This window comes from Scyliorhinus canicula, chromosome 23, assembly GCF_902713615.1.
Source record: "Scyliorhinus canicula chromosome 23, sScyCan1.1, whole genome shotgun sequence".
NCBI lineage: Eukaryota > Metazoa > Chordata > Chondrichthyes > Carcharhiniformes > Scyliorhinidae > Scyliorhinus > Scyliorhinus canicula.
In genome coordinates, this window is record NC_052168.1 from 26,483,412 (window position 1) to 26,509,687 (window position 26,276).

Consider the following 26,276-nt stretch of genomic DNA (forward strand, 5'->3'; position numbering starts at 1 on the left):
TGGTGGCCTAGTGGTTAGCACAACCGCCTCACTGCACTGAGGTCCCAGGTTCGATCCCGGCTCTGGGTCACTGTCAGTGTGGAGTTTGCACATTCTCCCCGTGTCTGCGTGGGTTTCGCCCCCACAACCCAAAAATGTGCAGAGTAGGTGGATTGGACACGCTAAATTGCCCCTTAATTGGAAAAAATAATTGGGTAATCTAAATTTATTTTTAAAAAATACTCTTTGAAAATTACTGTTGTTTGAAACAATATGTACAAAAGCAACTTTAGAATATGGCATTTATGTGGGAATGTTTTAAGAGGCGATATTCTAAATTGTATTTTACATGTAAATTGCATCTTTAGCTGGCAAAGATCTGCAGCTTGACTTCACTTCTTCCAAAATGGAAAACAGGAAACTTAGCCTACTTGTGACAATAAGCGATTATTATTATTGCAATGAAAGTGCTTTATAAAGACCATGCATCGAGATAAAAAGTAGCAAACTAAAGATTACTTACGTGCACAAGATTGACTGGTCCTCCCGATCTGAAATGAAAGAAACAAAATGTGTCATTAAATTCCCACATTTTTTTATTTGTTATCCCATTCTACCCTCGAGGCAACCCATCGCAATATTGCTGCCAAACATTCAAACATGCTTAGAATGGAATTATTTAGCATAATCATGTAGACGTTTTAAAACTGAATTAGTTCTCATCTCAGCTTTGCAAACAATTGCTCACAAGCACTTCAGAAAATTAGTTTCTCACCTTAAACTGCCATTTGCTACTCAAATTCTCTTCTAAAAAGTGTTCCTGCTGAAAATGGTGCATGTTAAAAAGGTCCAAAGTCTGCAGATTTTGCAGTGGTATGTTAAGCGTAGCCTTTTTCAGTGATTGTCTAGGTCAGTGATCTTCAAAGTCGGGGGCGCGACACACAGGTGGGTCGTGGGCGTGTGTCAGGAGGGCCGTGGCGCTCCCGATTGTGCAAATTTGCACGCAACAGCCGGATTTTAACTATGCCGGCTGCAAGTGGCCTTTCTACCATATTAAAAAAATTCAGCTACACTGCGCATGCGTGCCCGCTCATCGGTGTCCATGCGCAAAACTTTGCACATGTGCACACGCAGTGCAGCCGCATTTTTTATATGGTAAAAAGGTCACTCGCAGGTGGCATAGTTAAAAGCCGGCTGCGGCTCGTTCTGCCCAGTTTGGAAGTGCTCGGGTCTTCTGAACGAAGCTAAGACCCAGTTTCCCCCCCACCGGCGACTAGCACCATCGGACCCACCCGCAGAGATCCACCGCCATGACCTCCACCTCAGAACTCGCCTGTATCATCGGCGCACTTATCCTGCACGACGACGAGATCACTTTCACCAAAAACAAACTCAATGCCCTGATTAAAACAGTTGGGGAAGATCATTCAGCATTTCTAGCTAAGTCTGTTTGCAAGGCATTGGCTAACATTGACATCAATAGTCTGATCTGCAACATTGGTGCTGGTAGCAGTGCCCCAGCTGCTGCAGCAGTCGTTTCCACCGCAGCCCCTGTTGCTGCAGAAGAGAAAAAGGAACAGAAGAAACAGGAAGAATCTGAAGAGTCTGACAATGACATGGGCTTTGGTCTCTTTGATTAAACGTGCTGTGCAACAACATTGTTCCAATTTACAGAAAATAAATAAAAAATGAATATAAAAGTTGGCTACTGCAGCAATTGTCCGTCAGTGTCGAAAAGGTTGGATGGAGGGCAGCACGGTGGCCTAGTGGTTAGCACAACCGCCTCACGGCGCTGAGGTCCCAGGTTTGATCCCGGCTCTGGGTCACTGTCCGTGTGGAGTTTGCACGTTCTCCCCGTGTCTGCGTGGGTTTCAACCCCACAACCCAAAAATGTGCAGAGTAGGTGGATTGGCCACGCTAAATTGCCCCTTAATTGGAAAAAATAATTGGCTAATCTAAATTTAAAAAAATTAAAAAATTTTAAAAAAGAAAAGGTTGGATGGGGTTACAGGGAGGGGTGTGGGCCTAGGTAGGTGCGCTTTCAGAGAGTTAGTGCAGACTTGATGGGCAAAATGGCATTCTTCGGCACTGTAAGGATTCTATGAACTTCCTATAGTCAGTGATAGCAGTTCCAGCTTCAGTTGCTGTAAAAACTATTCAAACTTTGAGTTTACTCAGACGCACATTAAAAACAGAAAATTCATAAATGTATGTGATTATTTTTGTGACTCCTTCCTTGCCCTCCCCATTGTCTGCAAAACGTACAGTGAAAAGCTGCTTTGTTGTATTTACAGGACAGACGTGGACAACTTAGTTGCTCATTACACCATCGCCCCCCCCCAAAAAAACAAGGTTACCTTCAAAGGCAATCTTCACAATTGTGCTCACAATGCCAGAGACCACCTTTACTTTATTTACTAATGAAGTTCCCAACGCTCCCAAAAAGGTAGTTAGTATTAACTTTACCACATTTTCAGATTTCAAATATAATACTGTAATATGTCACTATGATCCTGTATAAAATACAAAAATACAGCAAATGCTTCGAACAAATTCACTGCGCTTAATATAAATTACATGACTTTAAATTATTTGATATTCATAACGTATCTACACCAACTTCCCATCATGCTGTATATACACTATTTAATTCAAACTATTGGACTATTTTTGCACCAAAAAAATGTTTAAACATAGTGAATAGGCCATACAATGGGCAGGATTCTCCGGTTCCCCAGCCACGTGTTTCTCAGGTGTGCCGTTCATTGGCTGTAGGATTCTCTACTCCTGTCGCTTGTCAATGGGATTTCCCATTGAAGCCGCCCCACACCGCCATGAACCCCGCAGGTGGGGGTGCACTGCTGTTGGGAACAAGGAATCCCAACGGCTGGAAAATTCCAGCCAATATCCAAATGGTCAGTTGGCACAGAAAATTGATAAATCAGACAAACACAGCAAAACAGCAGCCCAAATTAAACTTTTAACGGTATTGTTCATTTTGCCCATCGTGAAGAGGAACCTTGACTACTTAAGACTGAAATTTAGGTTAAATCTGCCACAACGTCTGGAATCATTTTGTTCATTATGATGCTAACAACGCCCGTCTGAAAACTTTTCAGACAACAATTTACAGTTTGCCTTCGGCTAACCCAATATTTCTAGATCAGTAAAAAACAAATAAAATCATCAACTCCACAGGTGCACTTCAAAAGACACTTTTAAAGATTCCAAATAGCTGTCTTTCACAGTCTCTTCCATGGGTTTAAGCATTGTTTCAAGCAACCAGAGGATGTTAAACTACTAGATTTAGGTTATTAGCTGAATCCACAGATCCCACCACTAATACTGAGTATACGAACAGGCAGCGTGATCCCATCACTCCTAAAATTCCATCAATATAAATTTATGAAGTGATGATGATGCAATGATGCAATTACACTACACCATGGGCAATTTGTTTAGCTCAGTTGGCTGGGCAGCTGGCTTGAGATGGAGTAAGGCCAACAGCACGGTTCAATTACCGTACTGTCGGAGGTTATTCTTGAAGACCCCGCCTTCTCAATCTTGCCCCTCAGATTAAATCACCAGTAGTCGGCAGCACGGTAGCACAAGTGGCTAGCACTGTGGCTCCACAGCGCCAGGGTCCCAGGTTTGATTTCCCGCTGGGTCACTGTCTGTGCGGAGTCTGTATGTTCTCCCAGTGTCTGCATGGGTTTCCTCCCACAGTCCAAAGACATGCAGGTTAGCTGGATTGGCCATGCTAAGTTGTCCTTGGTGTCCAAAAAGGTTAGATGAGGTTATTGGGTTAAGCGGATAGGGTGGAAGTGAGCGCTTATGTGGGTCAGTGCAGACTCGATGGGCCAAATGCCCTCTTTCTGCATTGTATGTTCTATGTTCAGTCAGCTCTTCCCCCTCAAAAGGGGAAAGCAGCCTATGGTCATCTGGGACTATGGCGACTTTACTTTTACTCTGGCCAACTCCTGCCCCCACAGCACAAACACAATGACAAGCTTAGATTACAACCTGCATTGGTTAAGAAGGGGTTAACTTTATAATGGATACTCACAATACTTTTTAAAATATCACCCACTTGCAAGCCAAGAACAGATTTTAAACAATTTCCTTTTTTCATCCCAAGCCAGGCACAAAATGTGCATAACTCAGAATTGACCAGACAGTATCTTTTAGTATCTGCTTTTTGGTAAAAGCAAATTTTGATGCAATTATAGCAGCTGCGATTAGCTAAGTACAAGTGCCAGTGAATTTATAACATCCCGACTAGTCCAAGCTTGCCTACGAACTAGTTATATGCTTAACTTTTCTTCAATATGTCCTATTCAGTGGGAGCATCTGCTCCTTTACTTTTAATAAATTTAGAGTACCCAATTAATTTTTTTCCGATTAAGGGGCAATTTAGTGTGGCCAATCCACCTACCCTGCAAATGGGTTGTGGGGGGCAAAACCCACTCAAACACAGGGTGAATATGCAAACTCCACAAGGACAGCGACCCAGAACCGGGATCGAACCTGGGACCTCGGCATCGTGATGCAGCAGTGCATGTTGCCCTCATCTGCTCCTTTTGAACATTTTTAAACACCTCAGAAATTAATATTTAGAATTCTCCACGATTACCACAGTTAAGACAAAGTATCGGCTTTTCTGAAGCAATTTGCACATCTGTATTTAGGCTCCGATTAATTCATTTTAATTTCACCTTCCCCAACATTAAAACAGGTAGATAAAATTGGAATGCTCACAGTCTGCAAATCATTTGACAGAAGTCACATGACAAAGAACGGAAAACAATGGCATAAAAACCACATCATATCATTAGTTAAACTTGTGCTTCGCCAGGTGGCGATGAGAATGAATCTGGCCATGGTAAATAGAGAGCTGAACCAAGAGCATCTCCAAATCAAAGCAAAACCCAAAGTATCATATTGGACCCGAAACATTAACTGTTTCTCTCTTCACAGATGCTGCCAGACCTGCTGAGTTTTGTTTTTACATCACCTTGATATATTTAAGATAATAAAAACAGCTTGCTTCAAATTCATAACTGGAAGTAGACACAAGGAGGATAGTCTGCTTAACTTGGGAACAGCCAAAATAATAACAAGCGTTAATAGGAAACTTCCAGTGACTCAAGGAAAGAAGTATTGTCAACTACAAAACATATTTCCCCTTTGCCCACCTAAAAAAGGTATATTTCAACACACGTTGAAGCACGGTAGCATAGTGGTTAGCAATGTGGCCTCATAGCATCAGGGTCCCAGGTTCAATTCCCAGCTGGGACACTTGTCTGTGCGGAGTCTGCACATTCTCCCAGTGTCTGTGTGGGTTTCCTCCGGGTGCTCCGGTTTCCTCCCACCAGTTCCAAAAGACGTGCTGTTAGGTAATTTGGACATTTTGAATTGTCCCTCCGTGTACCCGAACAGGCGCCAGAATGTGGCGACTGGGAGCTTTTCACAGTGAAACGAAAATGAAAATCGCTTGTTGTCACGAGTAGGCTTCATGAAGTTACTGTGAAAAGCCCCTAGTCGCCACATTCCGGCGCCTGTCCGAGGAGGCTGGTACGGGAATCGAACCGTGCTGCTGGCCTGCTTTAAAAGCCAGCGATTTAGCCCAGTGAGCTAAACCAGCCCCTAACTTCATTGCAGTGTTAATGTAAACCTGCTTGTGACAATAAAGATTATTATTATTACAGATAGCCTCAGGAGACCCACTTCAATTACACTTCCTGCTCAGCTGACAAATCTTTTGCTCGTTCACATTCATCTTTCTGATTGCTGATCATAGAATGCCTGCAGTGCAGGAGGCCATTTGTCCCATCGAGTCAACATGGGAGCCCATGCCCCACCCTGTCCCTGTATCCCTGTATCCCAATCTAACCTTTTGGACACTAAGGGGCAATTTAGCATGGCAAATCTACCATACACCTTTGGACTGTGGGGGGAAACCCACAAAGACACTGGGACAACGTACAAACTCCACACAGAGGTCGGAATCAAACCCGGCTCCCTGGCACTGTGAGGCAGCAGTGCTAACCACTGTGCCACCATGTCGTCCTGAGCCTGAACTTAAATACAAGTCAAAGTCTTCTATCAGGGTCAGAGGTATAAAATTGGAGCATGGTCTTCCCAACCCATTTTTAGTTTAAAACAGTAACCAAAAATTAAAACAGCTATCTGCTCAAATCAAAAAATTAATTAATCTCAACGGCGAATTGAAGATTTGAGAAGAAAGCATCTATAAAACTGTTAAAGGTAGGGCAACAACAATTGACCTCTGTGTCATTAAGTTAGTGAGGGTAGGAAAGTAAGCCAAAAAATCCCAACTACCGATTGCTATCTAAAAATCCTTGCTCGAAGTGTACATAGGTGGGCAGTATTGGGTTTGGCTGCATCAGGTAAATTAATCAGTCGTGTGGAGTTTGCAAATTCTCCCCGTGTCTGTGTGGGTCTCACCCCTACAACCCAAAGATGTGCAGGGTAGGTGAATTGGCCACGCTAAATTGCCCCTTAATTGGAAAGATTTTTTAAAATACCGTCAGTCAACATGCCAAATTATGACCAGTTGGCAAAATATCAGATGTGGCGTTCTCTGCAAAGAACCATGCCAGGGCGTTTAGTGGGTACAGGGGTACAAGGGGGAAAAATTGCCGAAAATTAAAGAGGAAAAGCAAACAAAACATAGAACAGTACAGCACAGAACAGGCCCTTCGGCCCTCGATGTTGTGCATTGGATCACCCTACTCAAACCCACGTTATCCACCCCATACCCGTAACCCAACAACCCCCCCTTAACCTTACTTTTTAGGACACTACGGGCAATTTAGCATGGCCAATCCACCTAACCCGCACATCTTTGGACTGTGGGAGGAAACCGGAGCACCCGGAGGAAACCCACGCAGACACGGGGAGGACGTGCAGACTCCGCACAGACAGTGACCCAACCGGGAATCGAACCTGGGACCCTGGAGCTGTGAAGCATCTATGCTAACCACCATGCTACCGTTCTGCCCCAAAACTCCACAAACTACACGCGACTCGCAAGAATAGCACTTTCACTAGAACTATCCCTAAGCATGATAGTCCTCATGCAAGTCTTATAACCATCTGAGGATCTGCCCTCACTGATATCTGAGTGCCTTGTCACATGACCACTTTCTCCAGATTGCATGGTGAATCTGTACCTCCACTTGCTGGTTGGAGGTCACACCAACTATCTACAATATTGTTTACAGGCATATCACCACATAAACCTAAAGCAATCATGGAGGAAATTAATATTTAATCTGGTTTTACTACAGAACAAAAGAAAACTCAAAGTTCATCTTTTTATTTCCTTAAATGCAAGGAGGAAGATGGCAATTAAGTCACGCCTGTGTAAAACTGGTGACATCACTTGAAAAAATACCAAAAGCAAACTAACTTTTAAAAAATAAATTTAGAGTACCCAATACATTTTTTCCAATTAAGGGGCAATTTAACGTGACCCATCCGCCTAAGCTGCACACCTTTGGGTTGTGGGGGTGAAACCCACACAGACACGGGGAGAACGTGCAAACTCCACACGAACAGTGACCCACAGCCGGGATCAAACCTGGGACCTCAGCGCCGTGAGGCAGCAGAGCTAACCCACTGCACCACTGTGCTGCCCAAGCAAACTAACTTAAGGGTGACTAACTCAGATTCAAGTTCAATTGATCAATGTTAATTCAAATGATAAAACGCCCATTATAATAAACCAGGTCACATTAACAGTAGTACCTTATTCCAACCACCTCACCAAAGGGGTCAAAGATTAGAAGTTATCCATTCTGATCCTTAAGCATATTCCACCATTCAATTACACCATGCTTTTTCCATATATCAGTGCCATTTAAATAGTCTGCTTAATTTCCCTCAATACTCTTTCCAAACATGTCCCTTTTGTTAACTACACAGCCATGCAAAATGCTCAGAATACACACCTTTCACATTAGAACAAGAGACCATTACATTTGACTTTCTGACCACAAAGTAATTAGAATACAAATTAAACAAACTCTAAACAAACCTGCAAACATTCCAGCTCTTATCCAAGACACAGCATGTCATTTTAGGTAAAGCAGAGGAGTTAATGACAACCTTAGATCAAGCTTGCCACAGCATTACCAGGTTTTGTCGCAAAATCCCTGAGCTTTGTGGCAAGATTTTATGATGGGTTGAGCAAATAACAGCTCTCAATATACAGACCTTGCAATCAACACCAAATCCAAAGTAAACTGGCTGGGTCCCCAATATGGCCAAGATGATTTGGTCGAAAACTGCACTCTTCTTGGCTTGCTTCCCAGTGACAGTCAGCTGGTTAAAACTAATTAAGTGCATTAAGCCCAGTATGTGTATTAAGCACATCCATGAGCTACTTTCCAGCCCCCTCCCCCAAAAAAACACTCTTGGTAAGAGTAAATGGAAAACTCAAAATCATACTCTTGCCCAACCCATTTGCTCGAATTACTTCAATATTGCCAGCTGCTTCTTTACGGACACAGATTTGGAAGTGTTTCAAGAGCTGCGTGACCAGTCAACACGTTCAGCAAAAATCAGCTTTCATCTGTCCACTCATCAAGTGCTTAAAGTTTCGCACAGGTTTTCCAGAAAGTTCTCTCTGCTGCAACAATGCAATAACTGCATGGAATAAGTGCTGTCTTCTTACTTTCAAATGGAAGCACGTGACTGATTTAGAAATGTACAAATTTTAAAAAGTTAGCTTTCATTCTGGGCCTGTAAAATTACAAAACTTGACCACTTGCCATGGAGATGTGGTTATTTTAATCCATTATTATTGTCTTTTTGGCGAGATAAAGAGTTGCAATCAGATTGGTTCGTAATTCGACCTGGCTAAAACTAAAATAAAATATTTAACAAAAGCCCAAATCATTTTCATTGATTTAACAGCTTTACCAACCGTAAAAAAACTGGCATTTGAAGGCAAGTATTAGAAGCAGGCTTTAATTTAGATTGGACTACTGCTGAACTCTGTGTAGTGGGGGGGGGGCAGTGTTAAAAAGGCTCTCTACAATTTGAGGGCCATGAAATTATTTTAGGTGTGTACATTTAAATCATGGATATTTTAAATGCATAATGCCATTGATACCCTACAAGTTGGGACATTAACAGCAAAGAATGGAGCCAGAGAGAGAAACGTGTGCTTGCTGTCAGCTGCACTCTTCTGGCACAAACATTTAGTGATCCTCAAACAGTCTCTAGAAGCTTGTTATTAGCCTGTAAAGTGAGCCAGCATTAGTAAACAAAGCTCACTTAATACAACACCGACACATGGACAAGCATATTCTTGATAGAGTAGACAGATTATATAACATGTATTAGGTTCCCTCGTGCAGACATTTTTATCCTTTTAAATTCTACTTCAACCTCGGTTCTGTCAGCTTAATAAGGTGTTTGTAAAATGTATGTCAGTTTCCAACACTGATGATTCATTTTTAAAAATTATAGAAAATAAATATTAGACAAGATCCAAAATCTGACTCTTGCCCAAATATCTGAGCAGTTAATATTAGATCTAATTGTGAGGTGAAACATATTTCATTGGTGTGCAATCTCAGTTAACTCCGATAATATTTAGTCACTGAATACATTTGGTTAGGAGTCCAAGAAATTGGATTAAGCTTTTCAAGCTGATTAGCTTTTCAGTTACCAGGTAGGAAGATGAGCAAACGAGGAATGTCAGGGAAACCGGCTTTTAAATTAGCTACATTTGTATTGTTAAATATTAGAAATATGGCATAGTTTTAAGTGGGTTTAATTGTGTTTTTGTGTAAAGAGGGATAAATCTATAGTTAGATTCATGTTAGACGGTGTTTGCATCTGGGGTTTTTGGTTTCAGTTTAATCTATGCTTCTATTGTGCTTAATAGGGGTGACAATGTGAAAAGTAAACAAGCTTGGAGAAATAAATAGCCATTGCTTAGCAACCGGGACGTCTTTAAGGTCGGACGGTTTTTTGAGGTTTTAGCTGATTTTATAGCAGTTGGTTTTAGAAGGCTAGAGGGGGAATATTTCTCCCAGTTTTGCTAAAGAAAAACCACACCATGGAGTAATGGTTAAGAAAAAATGTACAAGAAGCTTAAAGTACGACTAGTTAAGGAAACTAGAGAAATGAAGTTTCCAAGAAGTCTGAAGTTAAAAGGAACAAAGAGGAACTGCCTTTTGGAACAAAATACCTCCATCCTGACTTGGGCATACATTGTCATTTCTTAGCCGGATCAAAATGATTGAACTCCATAACCATTGACATTATGGGAGTACGTTCATGATATATAATGCAGCTTTTTAACAAGAAAGCTCACCACCTCTCAAGATAACTAGGGATGGGCAATAAAAGTTGATCTAGCCTCAAGATTTTTTTAAAAATGAATTTAAAAAGTCAATGAGGAGATATTAGGAAAGTGACTAAGTATTTGGTCAGGTATTTCAGAGGTGGTTGGGGAAGGTGGGGGCAGGGCAGTGGGGGAGGAATGCTTATGCACAGTTAGAGATAGGGGTGGAAAGGCGCTAAAGGGATTCAAACACGAGAGTTTCATAGTAAAGGACTTCAGAAAAAGGAGCCAAATGAAGGTCAATGAGAGGAGATAATGGGAGAGGAAAGCTAATGCGCACATATTTGGGATGAGTTGGATGATAAACATTAGAGGACAAAAGACTTACCATAAGAGCTTTGGACCTACTGAGAATAATGGTGACAAAGGCACATAAAGGTTTCAGCATAAGGTGGGTGAAGCAGGGCCAGAGCCTGGTCACTGTGTGCACGATAATGCAGTTGAGAGTTGACAGAAGTGATGGATAGGTAGGCCAAGCATTAAAAACCTGCATGTTAAAAGTTGGCACGTCTGCAAGTTATGTAACATGGGGCATCAGGCAGATGAAGGTGAGGGGGCTCTCTTCCATCCTCCTCCTCCCCGCTCCAGGTATATTAGGTTCTATCAAAAAATGAACGGAATTCCAGCTTGGTCAGCGTTTGGGCATAAATGCAGAGAGCAGGGGCAGCACGGTGGCACAGTGGTTAGCATTGTTGCCTACGGCGCTGAGGACCCGGGTTCGTATCCCGGCTCTGGGTCACTGTCCATGAGGAGCTAGCACATTCTCCCCGTGTCTGTGTGGGTTTCACCCCCACAACCCTAAGATGTGCAGGATAGGTGGATTGGCCATGCTAAATTGCCCCTTAATTAGAAAAATATATATAATTGGGTACTCTAAATTTTTAAAAAAATGCAGAGAGCAGCATGCCTGTGTCGTAAAATAGCAAACCCAGGAAAGTTCCAAAACAAGACTGAGCACCATGATAACTTAACTTTCTTCTTTTAAAAAAGACCTACTGAAACAGATTACTGTAAAAACATGATTTTGAAACAAGCAGCATCCAAAGAAAAGGGCTTGTCTTTGAAACATGACTCACCTGTCAACATACTCAAAACAAAGTTACATTTCCTTCTGCGTCTTTTCAGAAGGCAACTTGTAAATACCAAGCTCACAGAAGAATGTACCTTATCTTCATAGAAACATAGAATGTAGAAGCAGGAAGTGGCCATTCAAGCCTGCTCCCCCATTCATTAGGATCATGGCAGATCATCAAGTTCAATATCCTGATCCTGCCTTGCCCCCATATCCCTTGATCTCTTTAGCCCCAAGAGCTGTATGCAATTTTCCTTGAAATTACACAATGTTTTGGCCTCAGCTACTTTTTATGGTGCAAATTCCACAGATTCACCACTCTCTGGGTGAAGAAATTTCTCCTCAGCTCAGTCACAAAAGGTTTACCCCTTAACCTCAAACTATGATCCCTAATTCTGGACTCCCCACCATCAAGAACATTCTTTCTGAATCTACCCTGTCTAATCCTGTTAGGATTTTGTACGCTTCTATGAGATCCATTCTCACTCTTCTAAACTTCAATGAACATAATGCTAACTGCCTTAGTCTCTCCTCGTATGACAGTCCACCATCCCAGGGATCAGCCTGGTAAACCTACGCTGCACTCCCTTCCCTTCTTTTTAGGTTCAAGACACTGAAATGACTGGATTTCAGAGCATAACGAACGTAGACTCAGAAGCAGGTCGATGGTTATCTTTGGAATTCCTTTAAAGGGGTTTGATTAATTGTGCCCCTCTCGACTGAACGCAAAGATCAACTGTGGATAAACCCAATTGCTGAAAGTCAGCAATCACAGGTTGGTATAGCATCCTGTCCTGATGTAGCACAACAACATCTGAGATTGGGAGTACACTGTGTATAGGTACGGGTGCTCAATGTTCAACAGTTACAGCAAAAAAAAAGTCTCTGAAGTGTTCCAAATGGCAATGTCAAATCTGCTGTAGAAATAATAGAGACATCATTATACCTTGAATAGACAAATAGAGCCAGTTGTGACAACGTTTCACTAGCAGATTTCAGTTTAATTATAAGAATATTACGGTCATAAACCAACTGACATCTGCCATACTGTACACAATGTATTTTAACATTGGGCATGAGGCTTTTTGCTGACAACTGAGAAATAATTCAAAGAAATAGTTCAGCGCCTCCACACGATAAAAAGTTTGAGCATTTAGACCAAGTGGAGAACTATACAGAATGTGTTGAATTATAAATGCCAAGTTATATTGCAGCACAACCTTTAAATACGGAGTTTCTACCTAAATTTATCTTACACCACATTGGACTGTACTTGAAAACCCCTGTGCATTAAACACTTTTCTTTGCACTTTACAGCCTGTGTTTTTGTATTTATCAGTGCAATAAATCAATTTTGAAGAGCACAACTGTTACAAATCTATCCCAGAATTGACAATGGAAGATACCATCAATTGAAGTTAAAACTATTGCTCTTTAAGGAACAAAATCTGCCATCCTTACCTGGTCTAGCCTACGAGTGGTCTACAGCAATGTGGTTGATTCTTATAATTGCCCTCTGAAATGGCCCAGCCTTAATTCAAGGAAAAATAGGGATGGGCAATAAATACTGATGCCCACATCCCTTGAAATAACAATAAAAAAAGAATGCTAGAAAAGTAAAACTAAGGAGCATCAAATATCAAATTTATTATATGCACTAAAGTATTCCAGATTGATTTTTTTTATATAGGGGTTTATAAACTATGAAATAAATACTGTTAAATTTAAGACCACAAGATATAGGAGCAGAATTAGGCCATTTGGTCCATCGAGTCTGCTTTGCCATTTGATCATTGCTGATATGTTGTTCCTCATCGCCATAACCCCATCTCTTTTTATTAATCAAGGACACCAGTTCATTGCAGTGTTAATGTAAGCCTACTTGTGACACTAATAAAGATTATTATGGTCAGCACGGTGGCGCAGTGGGTTAGCCCTGCTGCCTCAGGGCGCCGAGGTCCCAGGTTCGATCCCGGCTCGGTCACTGTCCGCATGGAGTTTGCACATTCTCCACGTGTTTGCGTGGGTTTCGCCCCCACAACCCAAGGAAGTGCAGGTTAGGTGGATTGGCCACGCTAAATTGCCCCTTAATTGGAAAAAATGAATTGGGTACACTAAGTTATAAATAAATTTTAAAATAAATAAATGAAAACACCAGATTTGTGCTAGAGGTGCTATTACCTACAGGGCTACAGACCAAATTTCACCAAAATTGATAGAATGACTTGACAGGGAGATGCCTGCGTTGGGCACAGTAAGAAGTCTTACAATGCCAGTTTAAAGTCGAACAGGTGCATCACCGTACCAGCCTCCCCGAACAGGCGCCGGAATGTGGCGACTAGGGGTTTTTCACAGTAACTTCATTGAAGCCTACTCGTGACAATAAGCGATTTTCATTTCATTTCACCTGATGAAGGATCTGTACTCCGAAAGCTAGTGACTCCAAACAAATCTGTTGGACTTTAACCTGGTATTGTAAGGATTCTTACTATAGAATGTCTGCATTCCAACGGTATTACTTTCCAGGTGAATAGCACAAAGATACCAACCATTTATACTAACCGGATATAAAAATGCACGAGTGCCATTTGAATGTGTGGTTTAAAGCAATTCAAAGAATAATGATAGTTTTCCCGCAATAAATATTCGGGACTTATTAACTAGTTTCCATCTGGTTTAGAAACTTCATCTTAAGTTCCCACAAGGCATGTCCACAGTCTTGCAATATAAAAGGGAATGACACCTAAAAATCCACAGTGCAGCTGGTTGGAAACTCTAAGCTTGGGTTTTTATTACCTGTACTAACACGTGTGAATATATAAACATGCAAATACAGGTTGGAGATTTGCTTAAATACTGAACGTTGGGAAAGGAGGCCAAGTGCAAATCCCAAGCGTGTTGAAAAGGTTCACTCGGATATACCAGGGGGAGGAGGGGGGAGGGGGTTGTTGGGTTACGGGTATAGGGTGGATACGTGGGTTTGAGTAGGGTGATCATTGCTCGGCACAACATCGAGGGCCGAAGGGCCTGTTCTGTGCTGTTCTATGTTCTAAATATTTTTGCTGGGGTTTGCTTTGGAGGGAATGGAAGAAAGATTGTGTAGAGAAAGGAGTTTAATTAAGTATCTATGGCAAGATCAAACTTGTCTTTCCCGACCACGGCTCTCAGATTACTGCTAGCAGACTTGGCATTAATTCACGTTTCTCGGGTTGTCGCTACCAGAAACAGAACAAGACTTTACCTAAGCACGAGTGCGGCACAGAAGTTAGAATGCCATTAAATCTCTCCACCAGTATACTTGGACGAGGACATGTATTGTCTCAAAACGCGATGTGTTTGGCAACACGAGTCTCCCGATAGAAAGATTTTATAAACAAGTCAGCCATGATACCAGAGTTAATGGACACAAGAATCATTGCTCATGAATAACTTGATACATAGAGTATCCTGACAGACTCCACTTAAGGCTTGGGACCTATAATAACAATGCTTACACTTACAATTGTCATGAATATTGGATTTTTGTTGTAGTCAGTTTGGAGTAGCACGGTAGCACAGTGGGTAGCACAGTTGGTTCACAGCGCCGGAGTCCCAGGTTCGATTCCCGACTAGGTTCACTGTCTGCACAGAGTGTGCATGTTCTCCCTGTGTCTGCGTGCTTTTCCTCCGGGTGCTCCTGTTTCCTCCCACAAGTCCCGAAAGACATGCTGTTTTGTTTTAATATAAATTTAGTGTACCCATTTCGTTTTTTCCAATTAAGCGGCAATTTAGCGTGGCCAATCCACCTACCCTGCACATCTTTGGGTTGTAGGGACGAAACCTACACAAACACGGGCAGAATGTGTAAACTCTACACGGACAGTGACTCAGAGCCGGGATCGAACCCGTGACCTCGACACCGTGAGGCAGCAATGATAACCACTGCGCCGCCGTGCTGCCCTGAAAGACGTGCTGTTAGGTGAATTGGACATTCTAAATTCTCCCTCAGTATACCCAAACAGGCGCCGGAGTGTGACTATCCTTTCAAAACAGAGATGAGGAGGGGTTTCTTCAGCCAGAGCGTGGTGAACCTCTGGAAATCATTGTTGCAGAAGGTTGCAGAAGCCAAGTCCCTAAGTGACTTTAAGACAGATAGATAGGATCTTGATCAATAAGGGGATCAGGAGGTGTGGGGAGAAGGCAGGAGAATGGGGATGAGAAACACATCAACCATGACTGAATGGCAGAGCAGACACGATGGGCCGAATGGCCTAATTCTGCTCCTATGTCTTATGGTGTTGTGTTGATGTGGATGATCTGAAGTAGGCCCATTGGTTAGAATCTATAGAATGCCAACAATGCAGGAGGCCATTCAGCCCTTTGAGTCTGCACTGACCCTCCAAAAGAGCACCCGACCCAGGCCTACCTCCCGGTCTATCCCCACAACCCCAACTAACCTGCACACCTTTGGACACTAAGGAGCAATTTATCATGGCCAGTCCACTTAACTCACATCTTTGGACTGTGGAGGAAACCGGAGCCTCCAGAGGAAACCCACGCAGATACGGGAAAGAATGCAAACTCCACACAGACAATCACCCTAGGTCCGAATCGAACTCGGGTCTCTGACGCCGTGAGGCAACATGCAAACCACTGTCAACCCCCCATTGTGGGGGGGTTAGTTTGCTGTGTTACTGATAACAGTATGGTATTGTCAAGGCATTAACAAACCTGTTAAAAGAGTTGGGTCAGTTGAGCAATGTTGTCTGTAGCTCTACACCATGCAATTTTAACAGGGCAAGATTTGCCAGTTCCCTCAACTTTCTTCCCAAAGTGACATTGGAACTACTGATCTGATCTGCGATACTGACAATTTTCCTGGAACTAATACTTTTCTTTATAACATTGCAGACAGACTTTCATTATGAACTGAAAAAACTGGATGAAGTATAGATTATCAGATCATAGAATCCCTACAGTGCAGAAGGAAGCCATTTGGGTCATCGGATCTGCACCGACCCTCTGAAAGAGCACCCCATCCAGGCTTACTCCCCCGCCCGATTCCCGCAACCCAATCTAACCTGCACATCGTTTGGTTGTGGGGGTGAAGCCCATACAGACACGGGTTGACTGTGCAAACACCACACAGGTGTGTGTGTGTGTGTGTGTGTGTGTGTGTGTGTGTGTGTGTGTGTGTGTGTGTGTGTCATCTTCAGTAGTTCAATTACAAGGGATACATTAAACAGGAATAAGGCAGGACAATGTCATTTCATTTAGCCAAAAAACCTTTAGCCCTCTTTTTCCACCAAACCCAGCCTTCTCCTTTACTGAAGCATTCAAGCACTAAATTGTTTCAGGATTTTACCCCCACCTCTGGAAACTGGAGTCCACCACAGATTAACTGGCATCTGAAAAATATTATAAATTCCTTAGTGCCATTATCTCCTGCACAAATGTTTCACCCAGGATGGGGCAACACCAAAGCAAAGATGGATAGAAAGCTGGTTAGCAGGAAGGAAGCAAGGAGTCAAGAATAAATGGTCCTTTTTCAGATTGGCAGGCAGTGACTAGTGGAGTAGCACAGGGATCTGTGCTGGGACCCCAACTGTTCACATTATATATGAATGATTTGGATGAGGGAACTAAATGTAGTATTTCCAAATTTGCAGATGATAAAGTTGGGTGGGAGGGTGAGCTAGGAGGACGATGCAGAGATGCTTCAGCGGTATGGGTAAGTGGGCATATGCATAGCAGATGCAGTATAAAGTGGATAACTGTGAAGTTATCCACTTTGGTAGCAAAAATAGAAACGGCAGATTATTTGAATGGGTATAAATTGAGAGAGGTGGATACACATCAAGACTTTGGTGTCTTTGTGGATCAGTCGCTGAAAGTAAGCGTGCAGGTACAGCAGACAGTAAAGAAGGCAAATGGTATGTTGGTCTTCATAGCGAGAGGATTTGAGAACAGGAATAGAGTTTTACTGCAATTGTATGGGGCATTGGTGAGACCCATCTGGAATAGTGTGTGCAGTTTCAGTGCTCTTAACTGAGGAAGGATGTTCTTGCTATGGAGGGAGTTCAGCAAAGGTTTACCAGGCTGATTCCTAGAATGGCAGGACTGTTATATGAGGAGACACTAAATTGGTTAGGGTTATATTCATTGGAGTTTAGAGTTCTGCGAGGAGATCTCATTAAAATTCTAACGTTCAGGGTGGCACGGTGGTGCAGTGGTTAGCACTGCTGCCTCACAGCGCCGAGGACCCGGGTTCGATCCCGGCCCTGGGTCACTGTTCATGTGGAATTTGCACATTCGCCCCATGTCTGCGTGGGTCTCACCCCCAGAAACCAAAGATGTGAAGGGTAGGTGGATTGGTGATGCTAAATTGCCCCTTAATTGGGGACTCAGAATTTTATTTGTTTCTTTTTTAAGATAAATTTAGACAAGAGTCGATTCAGAAAGAATGTTCCCAATGGTGGGGAAGTCCAGAACTAGGGGTCATAGTTTGAGGATAAGGGACTGAGGTGAGGAGAAATTTTAGGACTGAGGCGAGGAGAAAATTCTTCATCCAGAGTGGTGAATCTGTGGAATGCACTACCACAATAGTGCTGTGCGATCTTTCAAGAACATCTGACAGGAGAGATAGGGCCTGGGTATAATGTGACTTGAATGGTGGATCTCCAACAGTGCAACACAGTGCTGCCTGATCAAGGAAACAATGACCTAATTTCAAATGTGCTTACAGAAAGGAAAGATTTGACTGCAGGGAAATACTGCAGAATTTTCTTAACATGAATTTCCTTCACATAACGTGGGGCGGTAGTTTGGAACAGTGGTTAGCACTTCTGCCTTAACGCCAGGAGAACCGGGTTTGATTCTAACATCGGGTTTGATTCTGACCTAGAGTGTCTATCTATGTGCAGTTTGCATATTCTCCGCGTGTCTGTGTGGGTTTCCTTCGGATGTTGCAGTTTCTTCCCACAGTCCAAAGATGTGCAGGTTAGGTGGATTGGCCATGCTAAATTGCCCCTTAGGGTGGGGTTGCAGGAATAGGATGAGGGGTTTGGCCTAGGTAGCGTGGTCTTTCAAAAAAATGGTGCAAATTCGGTGGGCCAAATGGCTTCCTTCTACACTATAGGGATTCTATGATAAAATAGTTTAACCATAAATCCATTTTGGATGTCAATATTGTTTTAATAATTTCCAACACAGAATTCCTTACCCATCTCACTAGATGTTTCTCTCTCCACAGATGCTACCAGGCCCGAGTATTTCCAGCATTTTCTATTTTATGTATAGCTTAAATTTTGTTCACATGTCAATTTACAGAAAGATGGCACTTCAAATTCTACAACATCTCAATAAAATTGACCACTGCCAAAATAATTTTTTTGTTCAGCTCTTGCTCTCGAATATTGTCACGTGTACCAGGGTACAGTGAAAAGCATTGTTCTGAGTACAGTTCAGGCAGATCGTTCCATTCATGAAAAACAAAGACATTGGGTGAAGCATACGGAGATAAGAGGGTCATTCAGGAGTCTGGTAACAACGGGGAAGAGGCTGTTTTTGAATCTGTTAGTGCGTGTTCTCCGACTTTTGTATCTCCTGCCCGATGGAAAAGGTTGAAAGAGAGGAAAAACCAAGTGGGTGGGGTCTTTGATTATGCTGCCTGCTTTCCCAAGGCAGCGGGAGGTGTAGACAGTCAATGGATGGGAGAAGGGTTTGTGCGATGGACTGGGCTGTGTTCACGACTCTTACGGTCTTGGACCGAGCAGTTGCCATACCAAGCTGTGATGCAGCCAGATAGGATGCTTTCTATTTCCTTTCTTTAGTCATTTTTCCCCAAATTATTCAAAAACCCCAAATATTTGACCCAACATTCTGCAATTAACAAATCATTTAAGATAGTGCATGGTTACAATTTAATTCATTCCAGTGACAAACTAAATAAAGGGGTCCAAAAAAAAGTATAATCAGCTACAAAATTCTTCAAGCATCTTCCTTACTGCTAAAGCTACTTGCAGTTGAGTTTTTAAATTTCTGATTAAATTTAAGTGAACATGGGTACAGAAACTGTGGCGGGTCTGAAAAAGTGTTTACGGACTTCCGGTTGCGGCTATGCCGAGCTAAGTCGCACGTTCGGCAACTCCCGCTAATAACGCTCTTTTCAGGGCCCCCAACGGAGCTTTTTCGACGATTCCCGACGTGGGATGGGGTCTGCAGTAGATCCCCAGGGTTCTAGGGTCCAGACCAGGAGTGGGGTGAGCAGAAAAGCGGTGGCAACGCCCCTGGAAAAGCGGGGGAAGGGAAACAAAATGGCGGCCGGCGGAGGCCTCGAGGAGTTGAGGCAGTGGGCGTAGGAGCAGCAGGCGACTCTTCTGCGATGCTTCCAGGAGCTTAAGGTGGAGCTGCTGAAGGCTACCACCAGAGAGCTGATGGAGACTCAGACAGCCCAGGGGGCCGCAATCCGGGAGCTGCAGCAGCAGGCATCCGAAAGGGAGGATGAGGCCGCGGCCGTCGCGGGGAAGGTGGAGATGGACGAGGCGCTCCATAAAAAATGGCAGGAGCAGTTAGAGGAGCTGGACAACTGGTCGAGGCGGAAGAATTTACAGATCCTGGGCCTCACGGAGGGGTCGGACCTGGCGGCCTATGTGGTAGTTATGCTGAACTCATTGATGGGAGCTGGGTCCTTCCAGGGGCCCCTGGAGTTGGAGGAGGCCCACAGAATACTGGCTAGGAGGCCCAAGCCGAATGAGCTGCCGCGGGCGGTGTTGGTGCGGTTCCACCAGTTCGTTGACCGGGAGTGCGTGCTCCGGTGGGCCAAGAGGGAGCGGAGCAACAAGTGGGAGAATACGGAGGTGCGGATCTTCCAGGACTGGAGTGCGGAGGTGGCTAAGCGGAGGGCCGGGTTTAACCGGACGAAGGTGGTGCTCCACAGACGGAGTGTGAAGTTTGGCATGTTGCAGCCGGCAGGTCTGTGGGTCATCTACAAGGACCGTCACCATTATTTTGAGTCCCCGTAGGAGGCGTGGGCCTTTGTGCAGGCCGAGAAACTGGACTCAAACGGAGGGTCAAGGATGGGGGTTTTGTATGAAAATGTAACTGTGTTTAATTTTTTATCTGGAGGGGGGGTTGTGTGTGTTGGCTTCAGGGTGGGTGGGGCGATGTCTTTTTGTATGGGTCTGGTGGACAGGTTCGGGCAGGGAGGTAAATTGGGAGTGCGGGGAGCTGGTGGTGGGGACTGGCAATGGGAGTTGCCCTAGAGGAGGCGGGGTTGGGAGAGGTTTGTCCGGTGGGTGAGGTTGCTTTATGAGGCCCCGATGGCGAGTGTAGCCACGAATAGGAGGAGGTCGGAGTACTTTCGGCTGTACCGGGGGACGAGACAGGGGTGTCCCCTGTCCCCCTTGCTCTTTGCGTTGGCAATTGACCCCCTGGCCATGGCGTTGAGAGAGTCAGGGAACTGGAGGGGCCTGGTTTGATTCTGGGGCCTCACGGTAGCATGGTGGTTAGCATCAATGCTTCACAGCTCCAGGGTCCCAGGTTCGATTCCCGGCTGGGTCACTGTCTGTGTGGAGTCTGCACGTCCTCCCCGTGTGCGTGGGTTTCCTCCCGGTGCTCCGGTTTCCTCCCACAGTCCAAAGTCCAAAGATGTGCGGGTTAGGTGGATTGGCCATGCTAAATTGCCCGTAGTGTAAGGTTAATGGGGGGATTGTTGGGTTACGGGTATACGGGTTACGTGGGTTTAAGTAGGGTGATCATTGCTCGGCACAACATCAAGGGCCGAAGGGCCTGTTCTGTGCTGTACTGTTCTATGTTCTATGGTGTGGGGTGGGGAAGAGCATAGAGTGTCGCTTTATGCGGACGACCTGTTGCTGTATGTGGCGGACCTGGTGGGGGGGATGCCGGAGGTGATGAGGATTCTCAGCGAATTTCGGGGCTTCTCTGGGTATAACCTCAACCTGGGCAAGAGCGAGTTGTTTGTGGTGCACCCAGGGGATCAGGAGGAGGGGATTGGTAGGCTCCCACTGACGCAGGCAGGGAGGAGCTTCAGGTACCTAGGAGTCCAGGTGGCTGGGAGCTGGGGGGCCCTGCACAAGCTCAACCTCAAGGCTGGTGGAGCAAATGGAGGAGGAGTTCAAAAGGTGGGATATGTTACCGCTGTCACTGGCGAGCAGGGTGCAGTCCGTCAAGATGACGGTGCTCCAGAGGTTTTTGTTCCTGTTCCAGTGCCTTACGATCCTTATCCCGAAGGCCTTTTATAGGAGAGTTAGCAGGAGTATTACGGGATTTGTGTGGGCACATGGGACTCAGAGGGTGAGAAGGGTGTTCTTGGAACGGGGCAGGGATAGGGGGGGGCTGGCGCTGCCCAACCTCGGTGGGTACTATTGGGCTGCCAATGCAGCGATGGTGCATAAGTGGGTAATGGGCAGGGAAGGGGCAGCATGGAAGAGAATGGAGATGGCGTCCAGTGTGGGCACGAGCCTGGAGGCACTGGCAACGGCGCCATTGCCGCTCCCTCCTAAGAGGTATACCATGAGCCCAGTGGTGGCGGCTACCCTCAAAATTTGGGGGCAATGGAGACGGCATAGGGGAGAGGTGTGGGGCTCGATGGAGTCCCCGATACGGGGAAACCACCGGTTTGTTCCAGGGAGCATCGGTGGCGGATTTCTGGGCTGGCACAGGGTAGGTATTAGGAGGTTGAGGGACCTGTTTGTGGATGGGAGGTTCTCGAGCCTGGGGGAGTTAGAGGGGAAGTTTGGGCTCCCCCGGGGAACATGTTTAGGTACATGCAGGTTAGGGCATTTGCCAGGCAGCAGGCGGAGGGGTCCCCTTGCTGCCCCCACGTGGGGTACGGGACAGGGTGCTCACGGGGGTGTGGGTTGGAGGAGGGAGTATTTCGGACATATATTGCATAGATGAGGCCTCGGTGGAGGAGCTGAAGGGTAAATGGGAAGAGGAGCTGGGTGAGGAGATTGAGGAGGGGACGTGGGCGGATGCCCTGGAAAGGGTGAATTGCTCCTCTTCCTGTGCGAGGCTTAGCCTCATACAGTTCAAGGTGCTGCATGGGGCCCACATGACTGGGACGAGGATGAATAGGTTTTTCAGGGGTGAAGACAGGTGTGCTAGGTGCTCGGGGAGCGCAACAAATCACGCCCATATGTTTTGGGCATGCCCAGCGCTGGGGGAGTTTTGGAAGGGGGTAGCAAGGACGGTGTCGAGGGTGGTGGGATCCAGGGTTAAGCTAGGCTGGGGTCTCGCAATTTGTGGGGTTGCAGTAGAGTCGGGAGTGCAAGAGGCGAAAGGCTGGTGTCCTGGCCTTTGCGTCCCTAGTAGCCCGGCGGAGGAACTTGCTTCAATGGAAGGATGCGAGGCCCCCAAGCGTGGAGGCCTGGATCAATTATATGGCGGGGTTTATCAAATTGGAGAAGGTGAAATTTGCCCGGAGGGGATCAGTACAGGGGTTCTTTAGGCGGTGGCAGCCTTTCCTGGACTTCCTGGCGGAACGGTAGAGGGAGGGAGAAGTGTGTACATGGGTTTGTGGGATGTGGCGGGTGTTATCTCTTTCCTTTCTGTTGTTTGCCTTTTTTCCCCCCGATTTAGTAGTTGCTTTTGTAGGGGTGGGTGTTGTTCTTGGTCTTTACAATGGTTATTCTGTTAATATTGTTTTGTTATTTATATTTTGTGAAAACCTTAATAAAAATTGTTTTTTTTTAAAGAAAAAATGTTTACATTTTAAATGTTTAGTTAGAGGAAATCGCATCTCACCCAGGACTGGATGTTGGACAAGCAATCTGTTAACACGAAGGGCAGTGAAGGATCGAGAGAAGTAGGCAGGTTGACATCACTTGACTTGAAGAATTAAATCCCATAGCTTTGGTTGATTTTGTCAAGGGACAAGAGGATGGCCTAACCATGGCTAATACTCACGACTGGACCAATGTCACAGACCCAAAACCTGAATTGCTTTTCTCTCTGACCTGCAAAGTATTTCCAGCATTTTCTAGATGGGGTGATACTGTGACAAAAGGTGCAGACGGGGTCAAGAAAGATCAGGAAAGACAGGACACCAGTTACACGTAAAATGTTATTTTCAACTGATTGGGACTGTTTCTATTCTACATTGAGCAGTAGGTTAAAGGATGTTAAGGTATTCTCAGCAAAACTATTTTTACAATATATTCTGAAGGCAGTATGATTTTAGTTAAATTACAAGAGATAATATTGTACTGCCCTTCCCCAACCCCACACACATTCACCACATCCTGCACCCAACTGCCTTCACCTATATTTGCATGTGATGAATTTGTCAAGCTTCACCATATAAGGAAAAAACACAGAACTGTATGGTTGAGTCATCAGCCTGCTCATACAGCCCCAAATTCAATATCCTGCAGCAATTATTTTGATGTTAAAAGACAGCTCGTCATAACAAGCTGCTATATTCCTTGCATGCAAAGTGATATTGCTGGAATTTTAAATACAACCAAATTCTGCATGCTTGGTGATTAACTGTCATGTCTCTGCAAGACTCTACTGTCTGTGTGGAGTTTGCACATTTCATTGTAGGTCTCAACCCCACAATGTGTTGGGTAGGTAGACTGGCCATGCTAAATTGCCTCTTAAATTAAAAAAATATATATTTGGGTTCTCTAAATGTATCATCTTTTTAAAAATGTCTCTGCAAGAATTCAAGACAAACTTATATCCCATGCTGGAATCTATCATCAAGGAAGAAATTGCGAGGCATCTGGATAGAAATTGTCCCATTGGGCAGACGCAGCATGGGTTCGTAAAGGGCAGGTCGTGCCTAACTAATTTAGTGGAATTTTTTGAGGACATTACCAGTGCAGTAGATAACGGGGAGCCGATGGATGTGGTATATCTGGATTTCCAGAAAGCCTTTGACAAGGTGCCACACAAAAGGTTGCTGCATAAGATAAAGATGCATGGCATTAAGGGTAAAGTAGTAGCATGGATAGAGGATTGGTTAATTAATAGAAAGCAAAGAGTTGGGATAAATGGGTGTTTCTCTGGTTGGCAATCAGTAGCTAGTGGTGTCCCTCAGGGATCCGTGTTGGGCCCACAATTGTTCACAATTTACATTGATGATTTGGAGTTGGGGACCAAGGGCAATGTGTCCAAGTTTGCAGATGACACTAAGATGAGTGGTAAAGCGAAAAGTGCAGAGGATACTGGAAGTCTGCAGAGGGATTTGGATAGGTTAAGTGAATGGGCTCGGGTCTGGCAGATGGAATACAATGTTGACAAATGTGAGGTTATCCATTTTGGTAGGAATAACAGCAAACGGGATTATTATTTAAACGATAAAATATTAAAGCATGCCGCTGTTCAGAGAGACTTGGGTGTGCTAGTGCATGAGTCACAGAAGTTTGGTTTACAAGTGCAACAGGTGATTAAGAAGGCAAATGGAATTTTGTCCTTCATTGCTAGAGGGATGGAGTTTAAGACTAGGGAGGTTATGTTGCAATTGTATAAGGTGTTAGTGCGGCCACACCTGGAGTATTGTGTTCAGTTTTGGTCTCCTTACTTGAGAAAGGACGTACTGGCGCTGGAGGGTGTGCAGAGGAGATTCACTAGGTTAATCCCAGAGCTGAAGGGGTTGGATTATGAGGAGAGGTTGAGTAGACTGGGACTGTACTCGTTGGAATTTAGAAGGATGAGGGGGGATCTTATAGAAACATTTAAAATTATGAAGGGAATAGATAGGATAGATGCGGGCAGGTTGTTTCCACTGGCGGGTGACAGCAGAACTAGGGGGCATAGCCTCAAAGTAAGGGGAAGTAGATTTAGAACTGAGTTTAGGAGGAACTTCTTCACCCAAAGGGTTGTGAATCTATGGAATTCCTTGCCCAGTGAAGCAGTTGAGGCTCCTTCATTACATGTTTTTAAGGTAAAGATAGATAGTTTTTTGAAGAATAAAGGGATTAAGGGTTATGGTGTTCGGGCCGGAAAGTGGAGCTGAGTCCACAAAAGATCAGCCATGATCTAATTGAATGGCGGAGCAGGCTCGAGGGGCCAGATGGCCTACTCCTGCTCCTAGTTCTTATGTTCTTATATGCCTGCATGAAAACCCAAAGCAGCAAAATCCTACAATTTCTCTATTGAAAATACTTTGAGCATCGTTTGGAACGAATGTTCCGTATTTAATTTTAGCGCCCCAGCTATCATCACCATCTTACTAACTTTCACCTCTTCCCTCCTGAAGCCATTACACATGCCGCAAGTCAATGATAATTATTTAAAACATCCAATTTAACGAAACTAGTGAGGTTATTGAATAAAATAACTGAGCAGAAGGTTACTTGAAAAAAAATGCATGATGTCATCACACAGTCCAAAGATGTGCAGGTTAGGTGGATTGGCCTGATTAAGTTTAGAATACTCAATTCATTTTTTCCAATTAAGGGGCAATTCAGCATGGGCAATCCATCTAACCTGCACAGTTTTGGGTTGTGAGGGTGAAACCCTGCAAACATGGGAGAATGTGCAAACTCCACACAGAGTTCAGAGTCCAAAGCTGGGATCAAACCTGCGACCTCGGCACTGAGGCAGCAGTGCCAACCACGGTGCCACCGTGCTGCCCTTGGCCATAAAATTTCCCCTTAGTGTGTAATTATGCGGATAGAGCAGGGTAGTGGGCCACGGTAGGGTACTCTTTTAGAGAGTCGATGTAGGCTTGATGGACCGAATGGCCTCCTTCCGAACGGTAGAGATTTGATGTTTCTATCATGGGAAACAAAGAGAAAAAACAATGCTCAAAGTATTTAAGGGCAGCACGGTAGCACAAGTGATTAGCACTGTGACTTCACAGCACCATGGTCCCAGGTTCGATTCCCCACT

General features: G+C 44.5%; 1 protein-coding gene across 5 annotated transcripts in view; it reads right to left on the minus strand.

Annotated features, from left to right (window-relative positions):
* The window catches only part of LOC119956378 (myosin-9-like), a 187,089-nt gene that overhangs the window by 115,727 nt on the left and 45,086 nt on the right, over positions 1-26,276 (minus strand). For all 5 annotated transcript variants that reach the window (XM_038783544.1, XM_038783543.1, XM_038783546.1 and 2 more), the window contains one exon: positions 503-530. In XM_038783544.1, coding sequence (XP_038639472.1) covers positions 503-530 — 28 coding nt within the window. The remainder of the gene's footprint in view (positions 1-502; positions 531-26,276) is intronic.